This window comes from Megalobrama amblycephala, linkage group LG19 (genome assembly GCF_018812025.1).
Source record: "Megalobrama amblycephala isolate DHTTF-2021 linkage group LG19, ASM1881202v1, whole genome shotgun sequence".
NCBI classification, from domain to species: domain Eukaryota; kingdom Metazoa; phylum Chordata; class Actinopteri; order Cypriniformes; family Xenocyprididae; genus Megalobrama; species Megalobrama amblycephala.
In genome coordinates this window covers 29599578-29622732 of record NC_063062.1, presented here as the reverse complement: position 1 = coordinate 29622732, position 23155 = coordinate 29599578, and the positions used below count along the sequence as shown (strand labels likewise).

The window sequence follows — 23155 nt, the reverse complement described above, 5'->3', positions numbered from 1 at the left end:
TCTGTTTTGGTTTCACTCTAGAACAAGGACAACCGTTCTCTCAGCGAACGTTTGAATGGTCTAGAGATCAGCCATGCTGCAGAGTCTGAGCGTCTGCGTGTGGAAGTCACCCGTCTGCGAGGAGCAGAAGAGGACGCCAAAAACAATGCCAACAAAGTTACAACTCTTCTGGAGGAGCTAGAGCGGCTGCGCAAAGACCTGCAGAACACACAGAAAGAAAAGAAAGTCATCGAGGAATGGGCAAAAACCTACCAGGACGAGATGGAACAGGTGCTGCTGGTTCACTTTTGTATTTTTGTGCAGCTCTGATGTACCTGCACTGGTGCGGTCTTCAAAGCACTTTTCAAAAAACTGAGGTTCATTCTCTTAGCAAATCGGTTCATTTGTGTCATTAATTTCAATGAACTGAAAACAAACTGATTCATTGATGCAGTGAGTCATTACCCAGTCCTCGGCTGTGTTTAAGTCCATTTCTTTATGACCATTTTATAACTTTATAACTTCCATCCGTCTTGTGCCCACTACTAGACACTTGCAATGGGTTTAAATGGAATGCCGTAAATCCTTGATCAGTTGGAATCTGCAATGGAGAAATAACTGCAAATGTCAAAATAACTCCAATATCATACACTAGGGTAGGGATGCATGAATTTTGGGGGAAAAAAAAAAAAAAAAAAAAAAACTTTCGTTGCAATATTTTGTTTTCTGCGATATATATTGTGATATAAAAACAATTTCACTAGATGACTTGAATAGCTCTATTTGGAAAGAATTAATCATTCTAGAATGATTAGGGTGATTTTGTAGGGGAGTGAATCTGCATTGAAAATAAACAAATTACAAGCAAAGATAAATACTATAGAACAAAGGTACAAATGAAATAAACTGCTTTACAGTAATCGGTTACAGAAATTGAATAATCAGATGTATATTAACACTGTATAGTCTTAGTCACTGTATTAATTAAATATAATTAATCTTGGATAAAGCTACAAAAGTGATTTTCTCTTTGTATTTTGTTTGATTAAATTAATTACAGATAGCTGGAATATTAAGCTGCTGTCACTTTAAGACCGAATGCACGGATCCAATATAATGATATGTATCTGTTTTCTTTCTCAATTGTTTACGTTCACATAAGCCATAAGCGACTTTGTTTACGAGGATACTCGCTGAGATGGGCATTTTGACATAATTTTGCGTGTATGTGTCTGTTAAAGTACAAACAGATTTGGCAGAGAATGAAATTCTGTGTTTGCGAATTGTTCGAATTGAGTTTTCTTTCGCATCTACATAAAACTTCACTTGCCCGCTTGACGAAGTTGAATGCATTTCAAATTCATATTAGCGACAGGGATTCCTCCGAGAGGAAGTGCTTAGGGAAGTGTACTGTATGTCTAGAAGTGAGTTAAAAGCAGCCCTGGAAGTCAATTCATTCAGATTAAGTCAGTGAACGGATTAAAAAAACTGATTCATTGATGCATTTGAGTCGTCTCCCAGTTGTGTTCCTTTAAAGAGGGTTCATTTGAATGGCTCCTTTCAATGAACCGATTCATAAAACTTGATTCATTTGAATCATTACTCAGTAGTGTTCCAGAAGGCAGTTTATTTGGATTGCTCATGTCAATTAACTGATTTAAAAAAGTGATTAATTAAATGTCCCGCACTTCATTCATGGTTCCAAATGGTCCTAAAGTTCTCCCATACCATTGAGTGATTTACAAAACCTTTGCAAATTAGTTTAACAGAATAATTACCAGTTAAAAATGTCTTATCTTCCAAATTATTAGTGTATGACTCATATATAAAGTAATAATTTATAAAAGTGCATGTTTGATCTGTTTCTCCGACATGTGTTGATTGTTCTTACAAAACTTCATTGATGGTGTGGCATTACATTAGCAAGTTCTAGTTGCATTAGCAAATACTCCACAATAGATCCTCAAAAAAGTAAAGTTAGACCCACAGGTTACCCACATTCCCCTGCTTTTAGACAGTCCTCCTAGATTGTAGAGCCATCTAAAGACACAGATATACTCTGTATCTCCATGTTCAGGGATTAGAGAGACCTGCACACTGCTTTAAACCTGGGAAGAGAAGAGACATGTACATTCACACAGGTGAGAGAGAGATAGAGACTAGCACTCTGCACAAATGTTAGTGGTTTAGTAGTAGTTTTAGTTTTAGGGTGGTACGTACAGTAGAGGAATAGAACGATTCGCAAAGCCACACTACTACGATATTAAATGTGTATTGAGTAAATGAATGTTTCTCAGCAGTTAAATCAACGTCCCCATTTCAATACAAGCATCTATGACATAATACATATTACCAAATAGTTTATTTTTTCTTATAATTAAAGGCTAAAATGTCATGCAGATGACTGATTGTGTTTGTGTAATGTTTGTGACAGATGATCTCAGAACTAAAGGAGCAAAACCACCTGCTGAAGAACGAGAAAAACGACCTGAACCGAATGATCCAGGAACAAGGCCAGCAGTGGACAGGTAATGCAAAATCTTTAATCTGTCACTGTTGGGTGATGAAAAAAAAAAAAAGGGGGGGGGGGGGGGGGTTCAATTCTTTTTAGCCTTTTGATGATATTCAATAAATACAATGCCCTCCACAATTATTGGCACCCTTAGTAATTATGAGCAACGGTGGCTGTGAAAATAAATCTGCATTGTTTATCCTTTTGATCTTTCATTAAAAAAATTCACAAAATTCTAACCTTTCATTGAATGAAAACAGTTGAAAGTGGGGGGAAACTCACATTATGAAATAAATGTTTTTCTCCAATACACGTTGGCCACAATTATTGGCACCCCTAGAAATTCTTATGAGTAAAATATCTCTGAAGTATATTCCCATTCATATTTAAATTTTTTAGCACACCAGGGTGACTAGGAGCATGAAATTGTCCAGCCATGACTTCCTGTTCCACAGGAATATAAACATGAGGAAACACAAATGCCAAATTCCCTAATCATTCATCACAATGAGTAAAACCAAAGAATATAGTTCTGATGTGCAGCAAAAGATTGTTGAGCTTCACAAAATAGAAAGTGGCTGTAAGAAAATCCCCATTTCCACTATCAGGGCAATAATTAAGAAGTTCCAGTCAACTAAACATGTTACAAATCTGCCTGGAAGAGGACGTGTGTCCAAATTGTCCTAATGTGAAGTGAGGAGGAAAGTTTGAGTGGCCAAAGACTCTCCAAGGATCACAGCTGGAGAATTGCAGAGATTAGTTGAGTCTTGAGTCTCAGAAAGCCTAAAAAATGATCAAACAGCACCTACATCCCCACAAGTTTTTCGGGAGGGTTTCAAGAAAAATCCTCTGCTCTTATCCAGAAACAATCTCCAGCATATTCAGTTGTCAGACATGACTGGAACTTCAAACGGGACTGGCTTCTATGGTCAGATGAAACTTAAAAAAAAAGAGTTTTTTGGCAGCAAACCCACCAGATGGGTTTGGTGCACACATGGATAAAAAGTACCCCATGTCCACGGTTAAATATACTGCTGGATCTTTAATGTTGTAGGCCTATTTTTCTGCTGGAGGTCCTGGACATCTTGTTCAGATTCATGGTATCATGGATTCTATCAAATACCAACAGATAAAAATTCAAAACCTGACCGCTTCTGCTAGAAATCCAATAATGGGCCATGGTTGGATCTTCCATCAGGACAATGATCCAAAACAAACATCAAAACCAACACAAAAATGTGTCACGGAGCACAAAATGAAGCTTCTGCCACGGCCATCTCAGTCCCCTGACCTGAACCCTAAAGAAAATGAGTGGAGTGAACTGAAGAGAAGAAGCACCATCATGGAGCTGGAATCTGAAGGATCTGGAGAGATTCTGTATGGAGGAATGGTCTCTGATTTCTTGTCAGGTGTTCTTCAAACTCATCAGGCATTATAGGTGAAGACTCAGAGCTGTTATCTTGGCAAAAAGAGGTTGCAAAATGTTTTTAATACAAGGGTGCCAATAATTGTAGCCAACGTATTTTGGAGAAAAACATTTAAGAACCCCCCCCCCCCCCCCCAACACACACTTTCAATTCTTTTCCTTCAATGAAAGGTTATAATTTCGTAAATTTTACAAATGAAAGATCAAAAGGATAAACAATGCAGAGTTATTTTCACAGCTGCTTTTGCTCATAATTACTAAGGGTGCCAATAATTGTGGAGGGCACTGTATATCACTATCATTTCAGTCACACTGCCAAAATGTCTAAACTTTTTAAAAACTGTTTTTGAAGACACGGTTTATAATAAATGATCACAAAGTAGAACTCTCGATCGCAAAATCCCTCAGGTGCGCTGAAACGTTCGGTCCCTAAAATGTCCCACAATACGCCGTAAAAACCAGGGAGATTCAATGTTCCATAATGAAAGTTCTGAGGCACGAAACATAAATCATGTGAGCTAACTCACACATATTGACACGTGATAGATGTTTTTTTTTGTTGTTGTTGTTGTTGTTTTTTATACAAACCATTATTTAATTATTTTTCAGCATAAACATACATCACTAGTTAGGTAATTAACATAATCTAGCTAACATTTAGAATTTATTTACGCCTGAAAGTTGCACATATTTGTAACAAGCAAAGTATTTATCATAATGTACTTTAAATAACATTAAAATGATTAAACATTAAATGATGTCAGAAAGATGTCAGTTCTGCTGTTGTTCATAAATTCCAGTAGTGATGTTATACAATGTGGCCGCCGGAAATAGAGTAATAAGTGTCCCAATGTGAAGTGAGCCAGGGTCCTTACTGTCCTTACCAGTGCCTGAATTCGTGTACACGATACTGATTCACGACCTAGGAAGCTTGGGAGCTGATTGAGACACGCACATAGTTTCTAGTTTGTGTTCTTTTGATGTCATGGTGATTCATTGTTTCATTAGCCATGTCTAAATTTGAAGGCTGCGTCCTCCGGAGGTTGCATCCATCTGCCACATGCGTCATTGAGGCTGACTCATTTCTGAAAAGTAACCATTGCATTACATTGTAAGAAAGTAATTACAATAATATACAGAAATAATGGTCATATATGGTTTTATAATGGTTACTTTTCTGAAATGAGACATCCTCGATGAGGTATGTGGCTGACAAATGAGACTCAGCTATTGATTAGTTCACACCTGTTTCATATTTAGTTCATTATCTTGTGTGTATATTTAGCCTTCTGTTCTCTGAGGTCACATTTACACGACAACAGCTTACTAAAAACAGAAAAGTTTTTCCTTCGCGTTTTTCACACACAGACAATAACGTTGTCAGAACAATTCGTTCACACGGATCCGTGAAAATGACTAAAAATGCTTTTACTTTTCATGTTTCTTTATTATGATTGTTTATTATTGCTGCATTTAGATCTGTGCTCCCTCATTTCATCATCTTTATCTTACCACTCTGTGATATAAATGTTTGCTAAAACAATTTAAGCATGTAAAATGTCACATGGGAACTCACCGTGAGTCATAGTGCAAATTAATTGTTCAAACGAACAATTGTATTACTGCATATCATCATTGTGCCAAATCTATTGAGCTTTAAATCAGACATTCTATTAAAATATCTGTTTTAGCGTTCTCATACTCACTTCTGACATGAGGAGCTGGTGTGAAACAACTTCTCCATGTTAAGGAAAATTAATGGCCAAATAAACAGCACATTAAAATGTATTATTCTGATAATATAAAAGCAACAAAATAATATGACATATATTGTAAAAACATCACCCAGTCTGGCACTCTATACCTAGTGTACACTCGGATCAAAAAACAAATTCAAATCCTTTACAAACAGCGTCTGTCATTTCTTTGTGTGCTTTCCTAACATGATACTCGTCCCTGTCCTGTTACAGTGTCAACATCATGAGTCAGTCTGCAGTCAGATGATTGGGTTATTCAATATTGGTTGACTTTTCTTTGGGAATGTGTGTGAATGTTCTTTTACATGTATGTGTTTTTATAGAGAAAATGCAGAGGGCTCTGAAGGAGGAAACCGAGCAGCTAGAAAACGATTTAAACGAGGAACGGTCTCGCTACCAGAACCTCCTTACCGAACACCTCCGACTAGAGGAGAAATACGACGATTTGAAGGAGGAGATCACACTCGCCGTGGTGAGGACACAATCATATATGGATTACCAAACTTAAAAATCAATTAATCGATGGGTTTTTTGAACAATTAAGCTGATTTAGGCTCAGATTCAGCGCACTCCTTTCATTACAAGCCTCCAGTCCTCTGATGAATCCTTTCTTTCTTCTAGAATGTTCCAAAACCTGGTCACAGGCGCACAGATTCCACACACAGCAGCAACGAATCAGAATGTACCTACAACTCAGAGTTCGCCGAATCCGAGGAAGGGTCCCGCGGAGGGGAGGTGAGAGCAGAAATCATTTAGATCATTCATATTACTCAGTTGTTTATGGTTTCAAATCCATTTTAGGTCAGTTTACTAATTACTTTTCTGACATTACAATTCTTTGGCTTTTTGCCTTTTAAAGATCCTAGGAGTAAAACATAAAATGACACATATTGTGTGTATAATTATGGGATGTGTTTTATTCTCTCCCCAGGATGTTTCCAAGGCCATACTGGACATGTCCCTGTTCCTGAAGCTACAGAAGAGAGTATCCGAACTAGAGCAAGAAAAACAGTCACTGCAGAACGAACTCGACCGGAGAGAAGAGCAGTTTCAGCGGGCTAGAGCTAGGGTACATACACACACACACACACACACACTTTTACTCACATAATATCAATGTTTTTATTTAAAGTTAAATATAATGACTCTTCCTAACTCAAATACTAAAAGAATACATCTGTAAAGACCACTGCAAAATTATCAGCTTCTCTGGATTTACTATTTATATGTATGTGTTTATTCTATAAACCACTGACAACATTTCTTCCAAATTTTAAATATTCAAATGTCATTTAGAACATTTATTTTCAGAAAATAACAACCGGTCAAAATAAAAAAAAAAAGATGCCATGTTTTCAGACCTCGAATAATGCAAAAAAAAAAAAAAACAAGTTTATGTTTATTTTTAAACACGATACTAATGTTTTACCTTAAGAAGAGTTCAGAAATCAATATTTAGTGGAATAACCCTGATTTCCAAACAAAGTTTGTTGGCTTTGTTTGATGTCTTGTGACTTTTGATGGCTTCCATCTTCCTCTCCACCTTCCACATTCAAAAAGTTTTCAATGGGTTCCAGAGCTGGAATTTGGGCTGGCGATGAAAGGGTTTTGATCTGGTGGTGGTCCTCCATCCAGTCTTTAATTGGCCTAGCTGTGTGACAAGGAGCATTGTCCTGTGGGAAAAACCAATCCTTCGAGTTGGGGAACATTGTCAGAGCAGAAGGAAGCAAGTCATGCATCCTTCACAAAGACTGATCTTCTCTGATGAGTCCAGTTTTCAGCTTTGCCCAACACCTGGTCCTCTAATGGTCTGACAGAGGCACGTTACCCACAGTGTCTCACACCCACTGTGAAATTTGGTGAAGGATTCTGTGATGATCTGGGGGTTCTTCAGTAAGGATGGAATCGGGCTGATCCGTCTTTATGAAGGACACATGACTCAAGCTGTATACAACATTATCCTGGAAGAAAACTTGCTTCCTTCTGCTCTGACGATGTTCCCCCACTCAAAGGATTGGTTTTTCCCACAGGACAATGCTCCATGCCACACAGCCAGGCAAATAAATGTGTGGATGGAGGACCATCAGATCAAGACCCTGTCATGGCCAACCCAAACTCCAGTCCTGAAACGCACTGAAGTCCTCTGGAATGTGATCAAAAGGAAGATGGAAGGTCACAAGCCATCAAATAAAGCCAAGCTGCTTGAATTTTTGCGCCAGAAGTGGCATTACTTAAATTCTGGAGACATTTTTTCATGTATAGATTTTACTGGTTTGACTTAAATGTACTTAAATGTAATGTGTTTTCTTGTTGGCCAGGATGATGAGGAACATAAGAAAGCTCGTAGTGCTGAGCTGGAGTATGAATCTCTCAAGGTAAACAAGCACACACACACTCACACACGCTCATGCTTCTCATTATTATATATATATATTTTTATATATTTTATATATATTTTTTTTTTTTTTTTTTTTTTTTTTGCACTATGCAAACAACTTCATTCTGCAGTTTGAGTTGTTTTAATTATTTGAAAAGCTGTGATTTCTTTTGTGTTTTTAAAATTCATCATGAAACTCACTGAAGTCTCTCCAAACGCAGTTTATGAAGTTCTTAAAAAAAAAACAAAAAAACATTGCATTTAGTTATATATAATGCTGATTGTACACTGACCTGAGCTTTAATTATGAAAAATGTTAATTTCTTCATATTACATTTCAAAATATATTCAAATACATATACAAATATATTTAAATGTCCTTTATATTGGACATTTCAATATAGTATGTATGATATTCTAATACATTAATGCTTAATTATTTTCACCATTGTTGCAAGATAAAAGATGAAAAGCCATGTCTACCTAATGTTAATATTTAAACAGGTTTTTAAGATTAAATAAATAACAATAATACAATTGATACATAATATAAAATAAAACAATTGATAAATAATAACAATAAGTAAATAAAAGTTTATTACCCTAATAAGTTACCTGTTGTGTAATTACACAAGTAGTAAGTGATAATGAATGTATTTAATATTAAATTATTTTCTGAAGCTGACAAAGGTTTTATTAATTCTATAATTTTATTAGTAATTATATTGACATGCAGCATGTGCAACATGGTCACTGTTGTATAAAGTGTTACTCAATAAGTCCAAATATCTTTTTTTCATGTTTTTCAGCATTCTATAATGATAAATGTACAAAGAAATATCAGGCAAATTTATGTCGTAATTTAAAAAAAAAAAAAAAAAAATATATATATATATAGTAAGATCCCTGGCCACTATTTATGAAAATACAGTTGTTGAAACACCTTCTTGCTGCTGTACATATATATATTCTATAGCTAGAATTAGAAAAAAATTGTCCAGTACAATGAACGTCTGAAATGAGGAAGATAAAGCAACATATTATATTATATATATATTATATGGTAATATATTGTTTTGCATGTTTAAATGTTTCGGTGTGTTGATAATTCTGAATTCTCTCTCACTCTCTTGCGTCTTCAGCGTCAGGAGTTGGAGTCTGAGAATAAGAAGCTCAAACATCATTTGAATGAGATGCGTCAGTCTTTGAGAGGCAGCCCTGAGGCCGGATCCGCTGCCCCGGGTTCTCCTGCGTACACGGTCCTGCTGGATCAGCTGAACTCCTCCAACGAGGAGCTGGAGGTGCGGAAAGAAGAGGTGCTCATCCTGCGCTCTCAACTCGTCAGTCAGAAAGAGGCCATGCAACACAAGGTCAGGCACAAAACCTTTCATTCTTAGATTAAAAAAAACGTCAGGATTTCCAGATCTTTCTAAACATGTAGACACCCTAGTTTTTGTGCGTTAATATCTGTCACTAACATTCTTCTCTCCATAAGACTTGTTAACATTTCTAACTTCATCTCTCCTTTTGTCCTGTTTTGCATTCACGTCAGGATGAAAAGGTATGTTGGTCAGACAGCAGAACAATCATTTACATCACTTCATCTTCTCTAAAATGCTACCTTTTGCTGTCATTTAGTGTTGTGGAAGATATTTTCAAACATTAACAGTATGTAAGCCATTTGTCAGTTAATTTATCTGAAAAGGGCAAACACTCCATGTTAACTTGACAAGTTCAAACGTCACTTTTGTTTACTGAGAATGAAGTGAATGAGAAATGGTTCTTGTGATTTGTCTGATGATACAAGTCACAGTTAGTTGATGTATGCAGTGATTTGTAACTTACATGAGAATGTGAACCTTCTGTGTGTGTTTAGGCAACCATGACTGAACCTTTGCCATATATTGAGGATGTGCAGAAGCTGACTGATGCCAAGGAGATCTCCCAGGCCTACATGGGTCTCAAAGATACCAACAGGTGCATTGCTTCTTTACATTTCTTACACTATCAGCCAGTCACATGCTGAATAACAAATCATGGAATCCATTACATCTCATATATATGTTGTGTGAAGTCCTGTTCTCTGCCCTACTCATAATGAAGTGGGTCTTCATGCTTTTCATCAGAGGTTCTTAAACTTTAATTTGCATCTCCCAGAGGGCTACTTCTTCTGATGTATCACTATATAGTTATCTTTATTAGAAATTGCACCCCAAAATGCTGTACCGTTTAAAAGTTTGGGGTTTGTGATTTATATGTTCCTTAAGTCCCTTATGCTTACCAAGGCTGCATTTATTTGATCAAAAATACAGAAAAACACTAAAATTGTAAAATAACTTATTAATTCAAATAAATGTTTTAATATATTTTAAAATGTAATTTCATTCTGCAATGGCAAAGCTAAATTTTCTGCAGCAATTACTTCAGTCTTCAGTGTCACATGACCCTTCAGAAATCATTCTATTATGTTTAATGTGGTGCTCAATAAGTATTTATTCTCATTATTAGCATTGAAAACAGTTAGGTATATTTTTTTTGTTGAATCCATGATACATTTTTTTCAGGATTATTTGATGAATGGAAAGTTCTGATGAAAGAAAAGTTTTGTAACATTATAAATGTCTCTATAAATGTCAGTTTTGATCAATTTAATGTGTTTTTGGTAGATAAAGGTATTGTTTATATATATGTATAAAAAAAACGTACTGACCCCAAACCTTTGAACGGTACTGCTATATTACATAAACTTCTAATAATCTAATTGAATATTCCTTAAAAAATGAAATTAACTTCTGTTTTTATCTGGATGTGAACCAAAAAGTAAAATTAGATATGACTAAGTTAAAATCAAGAAATTCAAAACAGTAATATGACTGGATGCATGACATTTGAAGCCATTCTACTATAGATGATAAATGCCCACTTGCACAGTCATGGTGTAACTATATGTGATTCTATATGTTAATGTGGTCGTGATGTGTCTTGGCACCCGAAAACAACCAACAATCACACTGTACTTAAACCAGACAGCTTGGCGTGACATGTCAAAAATAAATAATTCCTATTAATATAAATGCTGTCTACACAACTTCATGCACAGCTTTATTGCATTAAACGGACAGACTGGACTGATGAAACCTGCAAAGATTAGTCTATAGCATAATTTTGATGTAAACAATAGGTCTACATAATATTCACATGTGCAGTTCATAGTGGACATAATGTATTAGCCCTACAGTTACAGCATGAAATAATATTTAAACATGTAACATTTTACGTAGGTAACTTTTAAACCTAGATCATTTTTATCTTGCAATTGCAAGTTTATATCTCCTAATTCGGACTTTATAACTCACATTTGCAAGTTTACAGTGGGTACGGAAAATATTCAGACCCCCTTACATTTTTCACTCTTTGTTATATTGCAGCCATTTGCTAAAATCATTTAAGTTCATTTTTTTTCCTCATTAATGTACACACATCACCCCATATTGACAGAAAAACACAGAATTGTTGACATTTTTGCAGATTTATTAAAAAAGAAAAACTGAAATATCACATGGCCCTAAGTATTCAGACCCTTTGCTCAGTATTTAGTAGAAGCACCCTTTTGATCTAATACAGCCATGAGTCTTTTTGGGAAAGATGCAACAAGTTTTTCACACCTGGATTTGGGGATCCTCTGCCATTCCTCCTTGCAGATCCTCTCCAGTTCTGTCAGGTTGGATGGTAAACGTTGATGGACAGCCATTTTTAGGTCTCTCCAGAGATGCTCAATTGGGTTTAAGTCAGGGCTCTGGCTGGGCCATTCAAGAACAGTCACGGAGTTGTTGTGAAGCCACTCCTTCGTTATTTTAGCTGTGTGCTTAGGGTCATTGTCTTGTTGGAAGGTAAACCTTCAGCCCAGTCTGAGGTCCTGAGCACTCTAGAGAAGGTTTTCGTCCAGGATATCCCTGTACTTGGCCGCATTCATCTTTCCCTCAATTGCAACCAGTCGTCCTGTCCCTGCAGCTGAAAAACACCCCCACAGCATGATGCTGCCACCACCATGCTTCACTGTTGGGACTGTATTGGACAGGTGATAAGCAGTGCCTGGTTTTCTCCACACATACCGCTTAGCATTAAAGCCAAAAAGTTTTATCTTGGTCTCATCAGACCAGAGAATCTTATTTCTCACCATCTTGGCAAACTCCATGTGTCTTGCACTGAGGAGAGGCTTCCGTCGGGCCACTCTGCCATAAAGCCCCGACTGGTGGAGGGCTGCAGTGATGGTTGACTTTCTACAACTTTCTCCCATCTCTCGACTGCATCTCTTGAGCTCAGCCACAGTGATCTTTGGGCTCTTCTTTACCTCTCTCACCAAGGCTCTTCTCCCCCGATAGCTCAGTTTGGCCGGACGGCCAGCTCTAGGAAGGGTTCTGGTCGTCCCAAACGTCTTCCATTTAAGGATTATGAAGGCCACTGTGCTCTTAGTGCAGCAGAATTTTTTTTGTAACCTTGGCCAGATCTGTGCCTTGCCACAATTCTGTCTCTGAGCTCTTCAGGCAGTTCCTTTGACCTCATGATTCTCATTTGCTCTGACATGCACTGTGAGCTGTAAGGTCTTATATAGACAGGTGTGTGGCTTTCCTAATCAAGTCCAATCAGTATAATCAAACACAGCTGGACTCAAATGAAGGTGTAGAACCATCTCAAGGATCATCAGAAGAAATGGACAGCACCTGAGTTAAATATATGAGTGTCACAGCAAAGGGTCTGAATACTTAGGACCATGTGATATTTCAGGTTTTTTTTTTTTTTTATAAATCTGCAAAAATGTCAACAATTCTGTGTTTTTCTGTCAACATGGGGTGCTGTGTGTACATTAATGAGGAAAAAAAATGAACTTAAATGATTCTAGCAAATGGCTGCAATATAACAAAGTGTGAAAAATTTAAGGGGGTCTGAATACTTTCCGTACCCACTGTATATCACAATTCTGAGGGGTGGAAAAGTCAGAATTGTGGGATATAAACTCTGTATTTTCGAGGAGAAAAAGACACAATAACATGTTTATATCTCGCAATCCTGATTTTTCTTCTCAGAATTGTGAGATATAAACTCGAAATGACCTTTTTAATCTTTTACTCCATTGATTCCATAGACTGCTACTGCAGAACTGTTACTTTCTGCCACCAGGTAGGCTCCACCCACAAAACACATTATCGCTGTTTGCAGACACCCAGACCACCCAGCTCTATTCATGCCCCTCTGAGCCTCTTGGTTTGAGAACCTCTGTTCTGATCTATGATTTAATCACACGCATCCATTGAATAACATCTATCTCCAACTGAGGAAATGATGATTTATCGCTTTCACAACCTTATTCATAAGCCTCTGTGTTTACCCTATCTTACCTGTTAGCATCAGACCTCTGTCTGTCTGTTTCATTCTGTCTGTCTGTCTGTCTGTTGATGGCTCATCTCTGTCCTGCACAGATCACCCAGGTTTACACGCAGGCCGACTGAAGTGAACGAGCTTGTGAGCAGGTTGAGGTAACAGATGGACAGGAATGATGGGCCGCTCTCACTGCATGTGTGTGCAGCTTGGAGCAGAGCAGCAAATCAGACTTATTCCAGAGCCCATACATAGATGAGAAAACATACAGAAAAGCTTTGCTGGTCCATTAACAGGCATGACCTTTAACTAATACATAGGCTAGTTCACTTTGAAAATGTAAACATACAAAATTTGCTTTAGGTAGCTTTAGGAGAGGGTTTATTTGAAATAGATTATAGTACAATAATATACCAGTGCAGCAATCTTCATGATCGATGGTACAAAATATGCCTGCAAAATCACATTGTGTGCTGATCAGAGTATTTGTCCATCCAAAGGTAAAGATTTTTTCATGGAAAGAAACAACTGATTTCCAGCTTTGTGTGCATTATGCATTCATGGAAATCTGAGCAAGAGTAGCAAGTGTTGCTTTATAAATCCTGCTGAATAGATGCAAAACAAGAAATTCAGCAAGCTAGATTACATTGGGTGATGGCTTTGCACTTGATTTGACAGGCTGCGACAACCACGCTTGATCATGTGATTCAGTGTATGATGAACTCCTGGTGTAAGCAAAGCATTTTGATTTAAATGAACGTACAAATGTGGCTTTTGGCTGACTGCTTTGGATGCCATTTATTACCCATATCCAGGGGACAAACAGCTAATTAACGCAAATGAATGGATGACAAACTAATTTCTTTTGTACATTTTAATGTTTAATTAATTGTTTATTACACTTATAGCCTTCTTATTTTATCTTCATCATTTACTCTGTTATATTTAAATACATTTCATGCTGTTTTACTTCATTTTTTTTTTTTTACTAAATATCTGTCATCCACTCAGCGTAATATTTATTAATAATCATCCAAACCAGAGACCCTTAAAGGAATAGTTCACCCAAAAATAAAAAAATCTGTGACCATTTACTCACCTTCTAAAAAAAACTTCATTTTAGATGCTGTCACTACCGTCATATTGTGTGTTTAAGCTTATATGCAAACGTACAAAAATGTACATGTAAGTGTTATGCACAAATAATATTGAGAAAATTTTGGATTGGTAAAAGTAAGTCATTTTCAAGATATATAAGGTATATAAACTAAGGATGACATTTACATTATTTAAAACTGTGTAATTGTTGTGAGGTAGTTTCCCTTTAGGGTTTTAGGTGGAAAAGTTAGAGAACCCCTCTTTTAAAGAATATTCTGGTAACTCTAAACTCACGACACACACTCTATATTCCATGTTTACGGAAGCCATAATATAGTTCTCTGTGATGAATAGATGTTAATTATCCATTGTAAATCTTTCCCTCCTCCATAAAGCAGCTCTCAAATCTTATATTACGTTTTATTTCTCACATATGTTCCTATATATTCTATATTGGGTGAACAATTCCTTTTTAAGAACCTATACATCAATGTTTGCCACTTTTTGTTTTCGCTTGTCCTTGTTTTTTTCGTTCTTACCATTTCTTTCTTTTTTCCACCCCATCAGATCCCCATTCCCTGACTACCATAAACTGAATGAGGATGGAGAACTGTGGTTGGTTTATGAAGGGTTAAAGGAAACAAACAGGTTAAAGAGCAGAGAGATGTTGAAATGTGTGAGAGCCTGAGTGTTCAGCTTTCTCATCTCTCCATCCTCCGCTTTTAGACTGATTGTGGTCCCTCAGCATTTTAAAGACATAATCATCTAACATTGTGCTGTTTATAATTTCCTAAACACTAGTGCCTGCAGACTGTTCTCCTTAACATACAGTATGAGTAGTGCTTCATCGTTTCAAAAACTCTCTGTAGTGTTAATACTGGACTAACCAAAGTTAGATTGGGTTGCAAAACTCTTATTTTAAAACAGCATGTAGTTACGACTGTCATAAAGAGAGATAATAAAAGTGAATTCTAGAGTTGAATGCTGACTGCTGCACTGCAAGAAAAAATGGACAGGTTTCCTAGCCTTAGTTGGGAATGGTTCACTCAAAAACTAAAAGTTGGCCATTATTTATGTCATAACATGTTCTGAATGTTCTTCCAAATCTTTGACAATTCATAATGACCGTCTCTGTCAAGTTCCAAAAAGGACAAAAACCCACAAATGTACCATAAAACTAGTCTGTACAGCTTGTGCGCAGTATTTCTAATTCTTCTTAAGTTATATAATAGCTTTGTGTGGGAACCAGGTGGATATCGTTATTTACTGAATATCTTCACCTCCACTCTCAGAACTCATTCTTCTTTCTGCATATTCTAATAGGTGTTTCTCTTTCGGTTATGGCACATGTGAAAATCTATGGCATTTGTCTTTGGTATTGTCAGACCTGCTGTGTCACATCAGCATTAGAGTTATTATAGTTAACTATTAGGGTATGTTTACATGACAGCGATGTACTAAAAACTGAAAGGTTTTTGCATACAGACGACAGCGTTGTCAAACTGATCTCTGTTTACGCAGATCCACGAAAACAAAAAACTCTGTATAATGCTTTCCAGGCCGGTAGTTGGCATTGTCACTTGTACAGAAACACTATACACCTATAGACTGAACACGTAATATGCATGTGCATGACGTCACATTTTCACAAATTTGCATTTTTGTTGTATACAGTTTGCATTTTCAGGCTCCCAAAACGCCATTTTAGTGTAAATGAACGGCCAAAACGAATAGAACTTTTTCAGTTTTTGGTTGAAAATGGTGCCGTGTAAAAGGCCCCTCAAACTAAAACCATAAAAAAATCATTACTTGAAATGAAATAATATAAAATATAAAAAATTGAAAACTTTATTTCGGCCAAGTCATTTCTCTTTTAAATTTTTTTTAATGTGATGTACTAAAATAACTAAAACTGAAATAAAAATTATATATTTAACATATTAAAAATATAAAAAAAACCCTCTAATTACTAAATCTTTAACCAAAATTATATATAAATAAAACAATTCAAAATATTAAAAACTATAACAGTATCTCAATGATACTAAAATATCACTGATCAGCACAATATTTTAAAATTTAAACAAAATTTAACATCGAATAATGACATAATTTCAATCTGATCCTCTACCAAAGCTATCTATTATATGACTTCAGATGACCTGGAAATATAGCATACAAATTTCATATACTAATTTTATGGTGCATTGTCATTGTTCTGCATAAAAATTCTTCAGAATTTCTTCTTGCAAGTTTAAAATTATATGAGTATAACTAAATAATGACAACATTTTCATCTTTGGATGAACTATTCCTTAAACACTTCGATCTCAAAAAAAAAAAAAAAGAAAGAAAAACAGAAGCTAATCTCTAATAGAAGCTTCTCTAATAAATAAGTGTATTTCTCGTTATTTGCTCAGCTCTAAGGCAATTTCTCTCTCTGTCTGTATAGGTTGTTGGAGTCTCAGTTGCAGGCTCAGCGTCGGTCTCATGAGAATGAGGTGGAGGTTTTGCGTGGAGAGTTGCAGAGTGTTAAAGAGGAGAATAACCGTCAGCAGCAGCTGTTGGCTCAGAATCTACAGCTTCCTCCAGAGGCTCGAATCGAGGCCAGTCTACAGCACGAGATCACGCGCCTCACCAACGAAAACCTGGTCAGTACAAACACTTTCCTGACAGTATATAAAAAGGTTGTGAACCCTGCCCTATACAGAATGAGTTTATTAATGTTAGCCCTCAGCAGAAAGCTCTACACAATCTAAAACAGTTTATTTTCTTAATTTCTGGTGAAGGTTAAAGACCCCATGAGATACAAATGTAGTTTTGTGGTGTTTAGTCCATGCATGTTAGATTTCAGCTCATCTGTATGCTAGTGTTCCCCTAAAAGTTGACAAAATTAACCTTTAGGAGAAATGCAAAAAATTAATTTTAAAACATTAAATTAAGATATATTGTCTTGACACATGGGTGTAGATGTTTTTCCCTGCCATCAGGATTTCACAGAACTTTTTTTTTTCGGATTTTTGCATCCCAAAATGACTGAATTTGTTGCAGCTGTTCTCAAAAATTGTGGTCCAGTGAAACTCACAAATAATTATTATGTCTTTAAAGTGATAACCCAAAATCCACCCAAAAATGAAAATTCTCTCATCATTTACTAACCCTCAAAACCCACAAATGCAAGTTTTTAGAAAAAGAATCAGTTTCTGTGAGTCAATATAATGCACGTAAAAGTTGATGCTTCAAAAACCACACAAAATGAACACGATGGTAATCCATACAACCCTAGTCGATGAATCAATGACTTCTGAAATTAACAGTAGGTGTGTGAGAAAAATACTAGTAATTTAAACTTTTTAAACTATATACTATATGCTTTTTAAACTATATTTTTCTAAAAAAAAAAAAAAATCTGTATTCATCTGAAGAAAGAATGTCATGTGCATCTTGGGCGGCATGAGGATGGGTAAATGAGAGAATTTTTATTTTTGGTAATTTCATGTTTTCATTTTAAGTAATTAGCATTAATGACAGATTGGACGTCGATAAATGTGGCATCTGAAAACAATCGTCATATTAATGTCACGCCCCTACAAATTCACGGTTTAGAAGCCTCGCAAGTTTACAAAATAGAGAAACGTAACCCAGCCAAGAATAGGAACTTCTCTGACCTCAAGATTGAAGCTTTGACCTCACTAGTTTAATCGAACCAGCTAGTGTTATTTGGCAGCTTGAAAAGCAGAATAAAAGTCAGTTTGGTGTTGTAAATCGAACAACAGCTGAGGTTTGAATATTAAACTGACTGATGTTTCCCAATAAATATAACCCCTAATTATATAATTAGATGATTATTCATGTCTCACTAAGTTTTTAATTTTAATTTTAATTTAATATAAGTAAATACTTTATTAATATTATGGATAGGCTAAATGACAAGCTGTCAATACAATATTTTACCATTGGCAACTCATATTTAATTGATGAATATGAGGCTTCATATGTTCTGTTCCAGTCAAAATGCTCTCATAACAATTATCCACCAGATTTACAATGCTGCACGCAAGTTCACTCCAACTCAAAAACTTACACAAGCTGAAACCTGGCATGAGATTTGATCGTAGCCACTGCTCACGTTCATATTGCTAAACGCCAAGTTTTGCATGGAAACAACCGTATGTCCAGTTTTCTGTCGTAAGTTTGTTTAGTAAATGAGGTCCAGAGCACAATTACCTGTACATTTTTTGACCAACTCTGGTTGATGCTTCATGTGACCATAATTTGTCAGGACTCAAATTTATTGGATTTGATTAGCCAGTATGGTTACACTTTATTTTGATGGTCCACTTTAGACATTCTAATAGCTAAATAACTTTGCAATTACAATTACTAACTCCTTTTAGAGTATTAGTAGACTGTTAGGTTGGAGTTAGGGTTTGGGTTAGTAGAATAAGTTGACATTACTTATTCTACTAATCCTTTGAGAGTGAAAGTAGAACAGACGGACCCACTTTATATTAAGTGGCCTTAACTACTGTGTACTTACATTTAAATTAATCATTTGATACAATGCACTTATTGTGTACATACATATTTTTACATTGTACTTATATTTTAAAAACACCTGCATGTAATTACATCTGTAATTAATTTCTGTAATTACATTTATAATTACACTGTTGACCCATCCCTTACACCTTACCCCTACCCTTAAACCTACCCATACCACCAAAGTTTTCCCTAACCTTACCCGTACCCCACCTCAATAGCAGCAAAAGTGTTTTGCAATTCAATATGAACCCAATAAGTACATTGTACTTAGTTTTTGATGCAAGTACATAGTAGTTAAGGCCACTTAATATAAAGTGGGACCAGTTACTTATAGTTAGTAGAATGTCTAAAGTGGACCATTGAAGTAAAGTGTTACTGCTAAAATTGCTTCCCCACTCAGGTAACTTGTTTGTGGGAAAAAATAGTAGAAATTAGGCAAAAATGCAAGCTGCTGCAAATAATTTGGCGATCGATTGTATTTGCATTGATTTTTGCAATCACAAAATTGCAAAATCCTATTTTTTATTATTATTATTACTATTATAGAATAAGAATTTCCCTACCCCTAATCACCTGCCACCGGATAGGGGTAGCAAGTGTTGGCTGTGTTCTGTTTCAATAGGAAGAACATCAACACAGGAAAGAAAACGTTTTTTTTAAAAAAACATTTTATGGGGTCTTTAATTATTAGCTAGACTGCAGATTTCAACTTAGGCTGAAAGCTTTATAGGCTGAAAGCACATTTAGGGGAGAGTGGAGTAGGATGTGTCAGTGGGTAAGCTGTGTCGCCAAATACATATATAGCATACATACATGATATATACACTGGTGAATCTTTTCTTTCATGTGATTCTAAATTCTAAATGATTTCAGATTTACTCACTCATGAAACCATGCAGTGTGATTTTGGTTTCAGTGCTGTACTGTACACTTGAATCAGGTGTGTAAGGGCTCATCTGATGTGGAGATGTTTCATTCACAGGAGCTTCACTCTGATGATCCAAAGGAGTATAAAGCCTACAGAATCAGCATGTTACGCAGGATGGTTGTATGTAGGATTGTGTGTGTGTGTGGGCATGTTTCTGAACACTAACTGACACTAGTGTGTGTTGCACAGAATCTGAGCTGCGTTGAACTCTAACCGTGTGTTTAACCCACAGCAGTGTGAATCAACACACTTCTTAATATGTTTTCTTTTTAATATATAATATATTTTAATATGTTTCTCTCTTGTAAGTGAATCTCACAAAAATGACACCCCATCATAAAAAATTTAATTAAATTTTTCAAAATATGCTTTTAGCAAAATATAATTTTTTTCTTATTTTTCTTTTTTTTTTTTTTCCTTTTTTGGGTGGGGTGAAAAGTGACATTAAATTGTGAGACTCACCCATCTTTGTTTCTATTTGTCTGTTTTTTCTCTCTGTTTAATGAATTGCATGGACAGATGAAAGACAGCTGATATCTTCAGATTGTTGCAGAACTGAAAGATGCTCGTTTGACCTGCTTTTTCCAGATTCGCTAAAATAAACCCTATTTTTCACCCTGCTGCCAAAGACACTCAGTTGCAGTAGAGCTGCTACATTTGTCTGATGATGATTTCTTGTCTGATGATGATGTCTTGTCTCTGTGGTGACAGGATCTTATGGAGCAGCTGGAGAAACAGGACAAGACTGTCCGCAAGCTGAAGAAACAGCTCAAAGTCTTCGCAAAGAAGATCAATGACCTGGAAGGTACGTGTCACAGGCTGCGTTTAGAGACCCTGTTCAGAAATCATGTCAAATCGGTGGAACTTAAATCTACATGATATATATGAGCCTTAATGTTTGTGTGTGTGGATGTTTGTCTGTGTATTGTAGGCGGGCAGATGGACGTGTCTCCAGGACAGACGACCGATGAGCCTGTTCATCCAGTAAACATTCCACGCAGGGAGAAAGATTTCCAGGGAATGCTGGAATACAAGAAAGAGGATGAACTCAAACTGGTCAAAAATCTCATACTTGGTAAGATTTACTAAACAGGGCAAATTAGCACATATAGACCGCAAAATCCCATAAAAGTGCAGATGGGAGTGGAAGGTTTGGCAGGTTATCTACTGACAATGCTCAAATTAAAGAACACAGACACAGCCAAATCATTTCCATTATGTCCAACGCAATCAACCAAGAGCAGCACACATTATCATAGGGTTGCAAACAAGCAGAGCTGATAATAATCTGGTGATCTACTAACCACACTGGTGTGGCAAATTAAAAATAACATGGTTTTGCAAACCATATGTTGGGATAACGTGACGCCTCTGTCATTCCAAATAAATGAACACAAGTGGAGAATATTCTCTCGCTTGTACTACACGCTCTCTGTTCTCTACAGTGCCTCCTCCTACCAGCAACTGTCACAGCCATGTAAATCACAAAATGGATTAAGACATGCTTTTTTGGGGAGCATTAATGCATAAACACAACTTCATTCTTTATAAATCTCTCCAACAGTGTGTAATGTTAGCTTTAGCCACAGAGCACTATCAAACTCATTCAGAATCATATGTAAACATCCAAATAAATACTATACTCGCATGATCCGACGCATGCATGCAGTATGCATGACGAACATCTTGTAAAGATCCATTTGAGGGTTATATTAGCCGTGTGAACTTTGTAAACGCACTGTATTATAGTCAAGAGCTGGGAGCGCGTGATTTAAAGGGGCCGCAGCCTGAATCGGTGCATAGTTAATGATGCCCCAAAATAGGCAGTTAAAAAAATGAATTAAAAAAAATCTATGGGGTATTTTGAGCTGAAACTTCACAGACACATTCAGGGGACACCTTAGACTTATATTACATCTTGTAAAAACTGGTTCTAGGGCACCTTTAATAAATACATTAGTAAATTAATACATTTATGGACAAATTATATGAAACTTAAAAATACAATTTCTCCATTATATCTTTCAGTTTATATATTAATTATATTATTATTAGTAGTAGTAGTAGTAGTAGTAGTAGTAGTATTTTCAGTTTTCAGTCCATGGCATGTTTTATAAACATGCCATGGACTGACATATCTTATATTTTAAGATATGTCCATGCAAGTTGCTTTCAGTTAAAACAGCTCAAACATGTATTTTAGTCTGGGACTAAGCTTAAGCCTTGTCTGTGAAACCAGGGGGTAAAAGTATTTACATCCAGACTTAGATTCGATTCGATTCCATCTTACATGATTCCCAGTCCCATTCCATGCTACCCTCTTTTTAAGAAAAGTGTCAAAAGACCTTAATAAAAATAACCTTAATAAAATAATATTTAACAATCATAGTAAAATAAAAGGCCTTAATAAAACTCTGATCTGTGTGATTTTTGTCAGAGCTGAAGCCTCGTGGTGTGGCAGTGAACCTGATACCAGGTTTGCCAGCATACATCCTCTTCATGTGTCTGCGACATGCCGACTACGTTAATGATGACCAGAAAGTCCGATCTCTACTCACCTCTGTCATCAACAGCATCAAGAAGATCCTCAAGGTCTCAATACACTGCAGCTAACACTGTCTTTTTAGAATAGTAGAATCATTTAATGTTTTCCATTATCACTGCAAACTATTACTGTTTTGCTTTTTCTACAGAAAAGAGGTGACGACTTTGAGACTGTTTCCTTCTGGTTGTCCAACACGTGTCGTTTCCTACACTGCCTGAAACAGTACAGTGGCGATGATGTGAGCTCATACTCAGACACACATGGATATATATTATACTTATTGTCACTCTCAAACTCTAGAAGGTTTACAGTGAACCATAACAATAGTTTAGCAACTTGAGCTGTATACAAGAAACATGGAGACCAAAAATGTATTCCATTCATTGGTAGCTATTTTTAACCGAATTAACGCAAGTGACTGAAGACATATCTGTTAATTGTTAGTGAACACAGTCAACAGACACTGTTTGTGTTTATTAAGCTCCAGCTTTTATTGGACACATTTTTATAATTTTATAGAGATTACAATCACAAAGGATTTTTCCAACTGGTGAAATATTTTAGAGCTTTTAATAGAGTTTTTTTGTTATTATTATTATATTCACAACAGAA

At 36.1% G+C, this 23155-nt stretch overlaps 1 protein-coding gene across 16 annotated transcripts in view; it reads left to right on the top strand.

Annotated features, from left to right (window-relative positions):
* Window positions 1-23155, top strand: part of myo5aa (myosin VAa) — a 104842-nt gene that overhangs the window by 72093 nt on the left and 9594 nt on the right. For 3 of the 16 annotated variants that reach the window (XM_048167854.1, XM_048167851.1, XM_048167850.1), the window contains 17 exons: window positions 22-270; window positions 2414-2507; window positions 5998-6146; window positions 6296-6409; window positions 6606-6743; window positions 7993-8049; window positions 9194-9421; window positions 9604-9612; window positions 9928-10028; window positions 13529-13585; window positions 15093-15173; window positions 16978-17176; window positions 20053-20118; window positions 20710-20803; window positions 20930-21073; window positions 22436-22590; window positions 22692-22781. In XM_048167854.1, the coding sequence (XP_048023811.1) occupies window positions 22-270; window positions 2414-2507; window positions 5998-6146; window positions 6296-6409; window positions 6606-6743; window positions 7993-8049; window positions 9194-9421; window positions 9604-9612; window positions 9928-10028; window positions 13529-13585; window positions 15093-15173; window positions 16978-17176; window positions 20053-20118; window positions 20710-20803; window positions 20930-21073; window positions 22436-22590; window positions 22692-22781 (2025 nt within the window). The remainder of the gene's footprint in view (window positions 1-21; window positions 271-2413; window positions 2508-5997; window positions 6147-6295; window positions 6410-6605; window positions 6744-7992; window positions 8050-9193; window positions 9422-9603; window positions 9613-9927; window positions 10029-13528; window positions 13586-15092; window positions 15174-16977; window positions 17177-20052; window positions 20119-20709; window positions 20804-20929; window positions 21074-22435; window positions 22591-22691; window positions 22782-23155) is intronic. The other 13 variants (XM_048167856.1, XM_048167855.1, XM_048167866.1 and 10 more) reach the window with 11 other exon arrangements.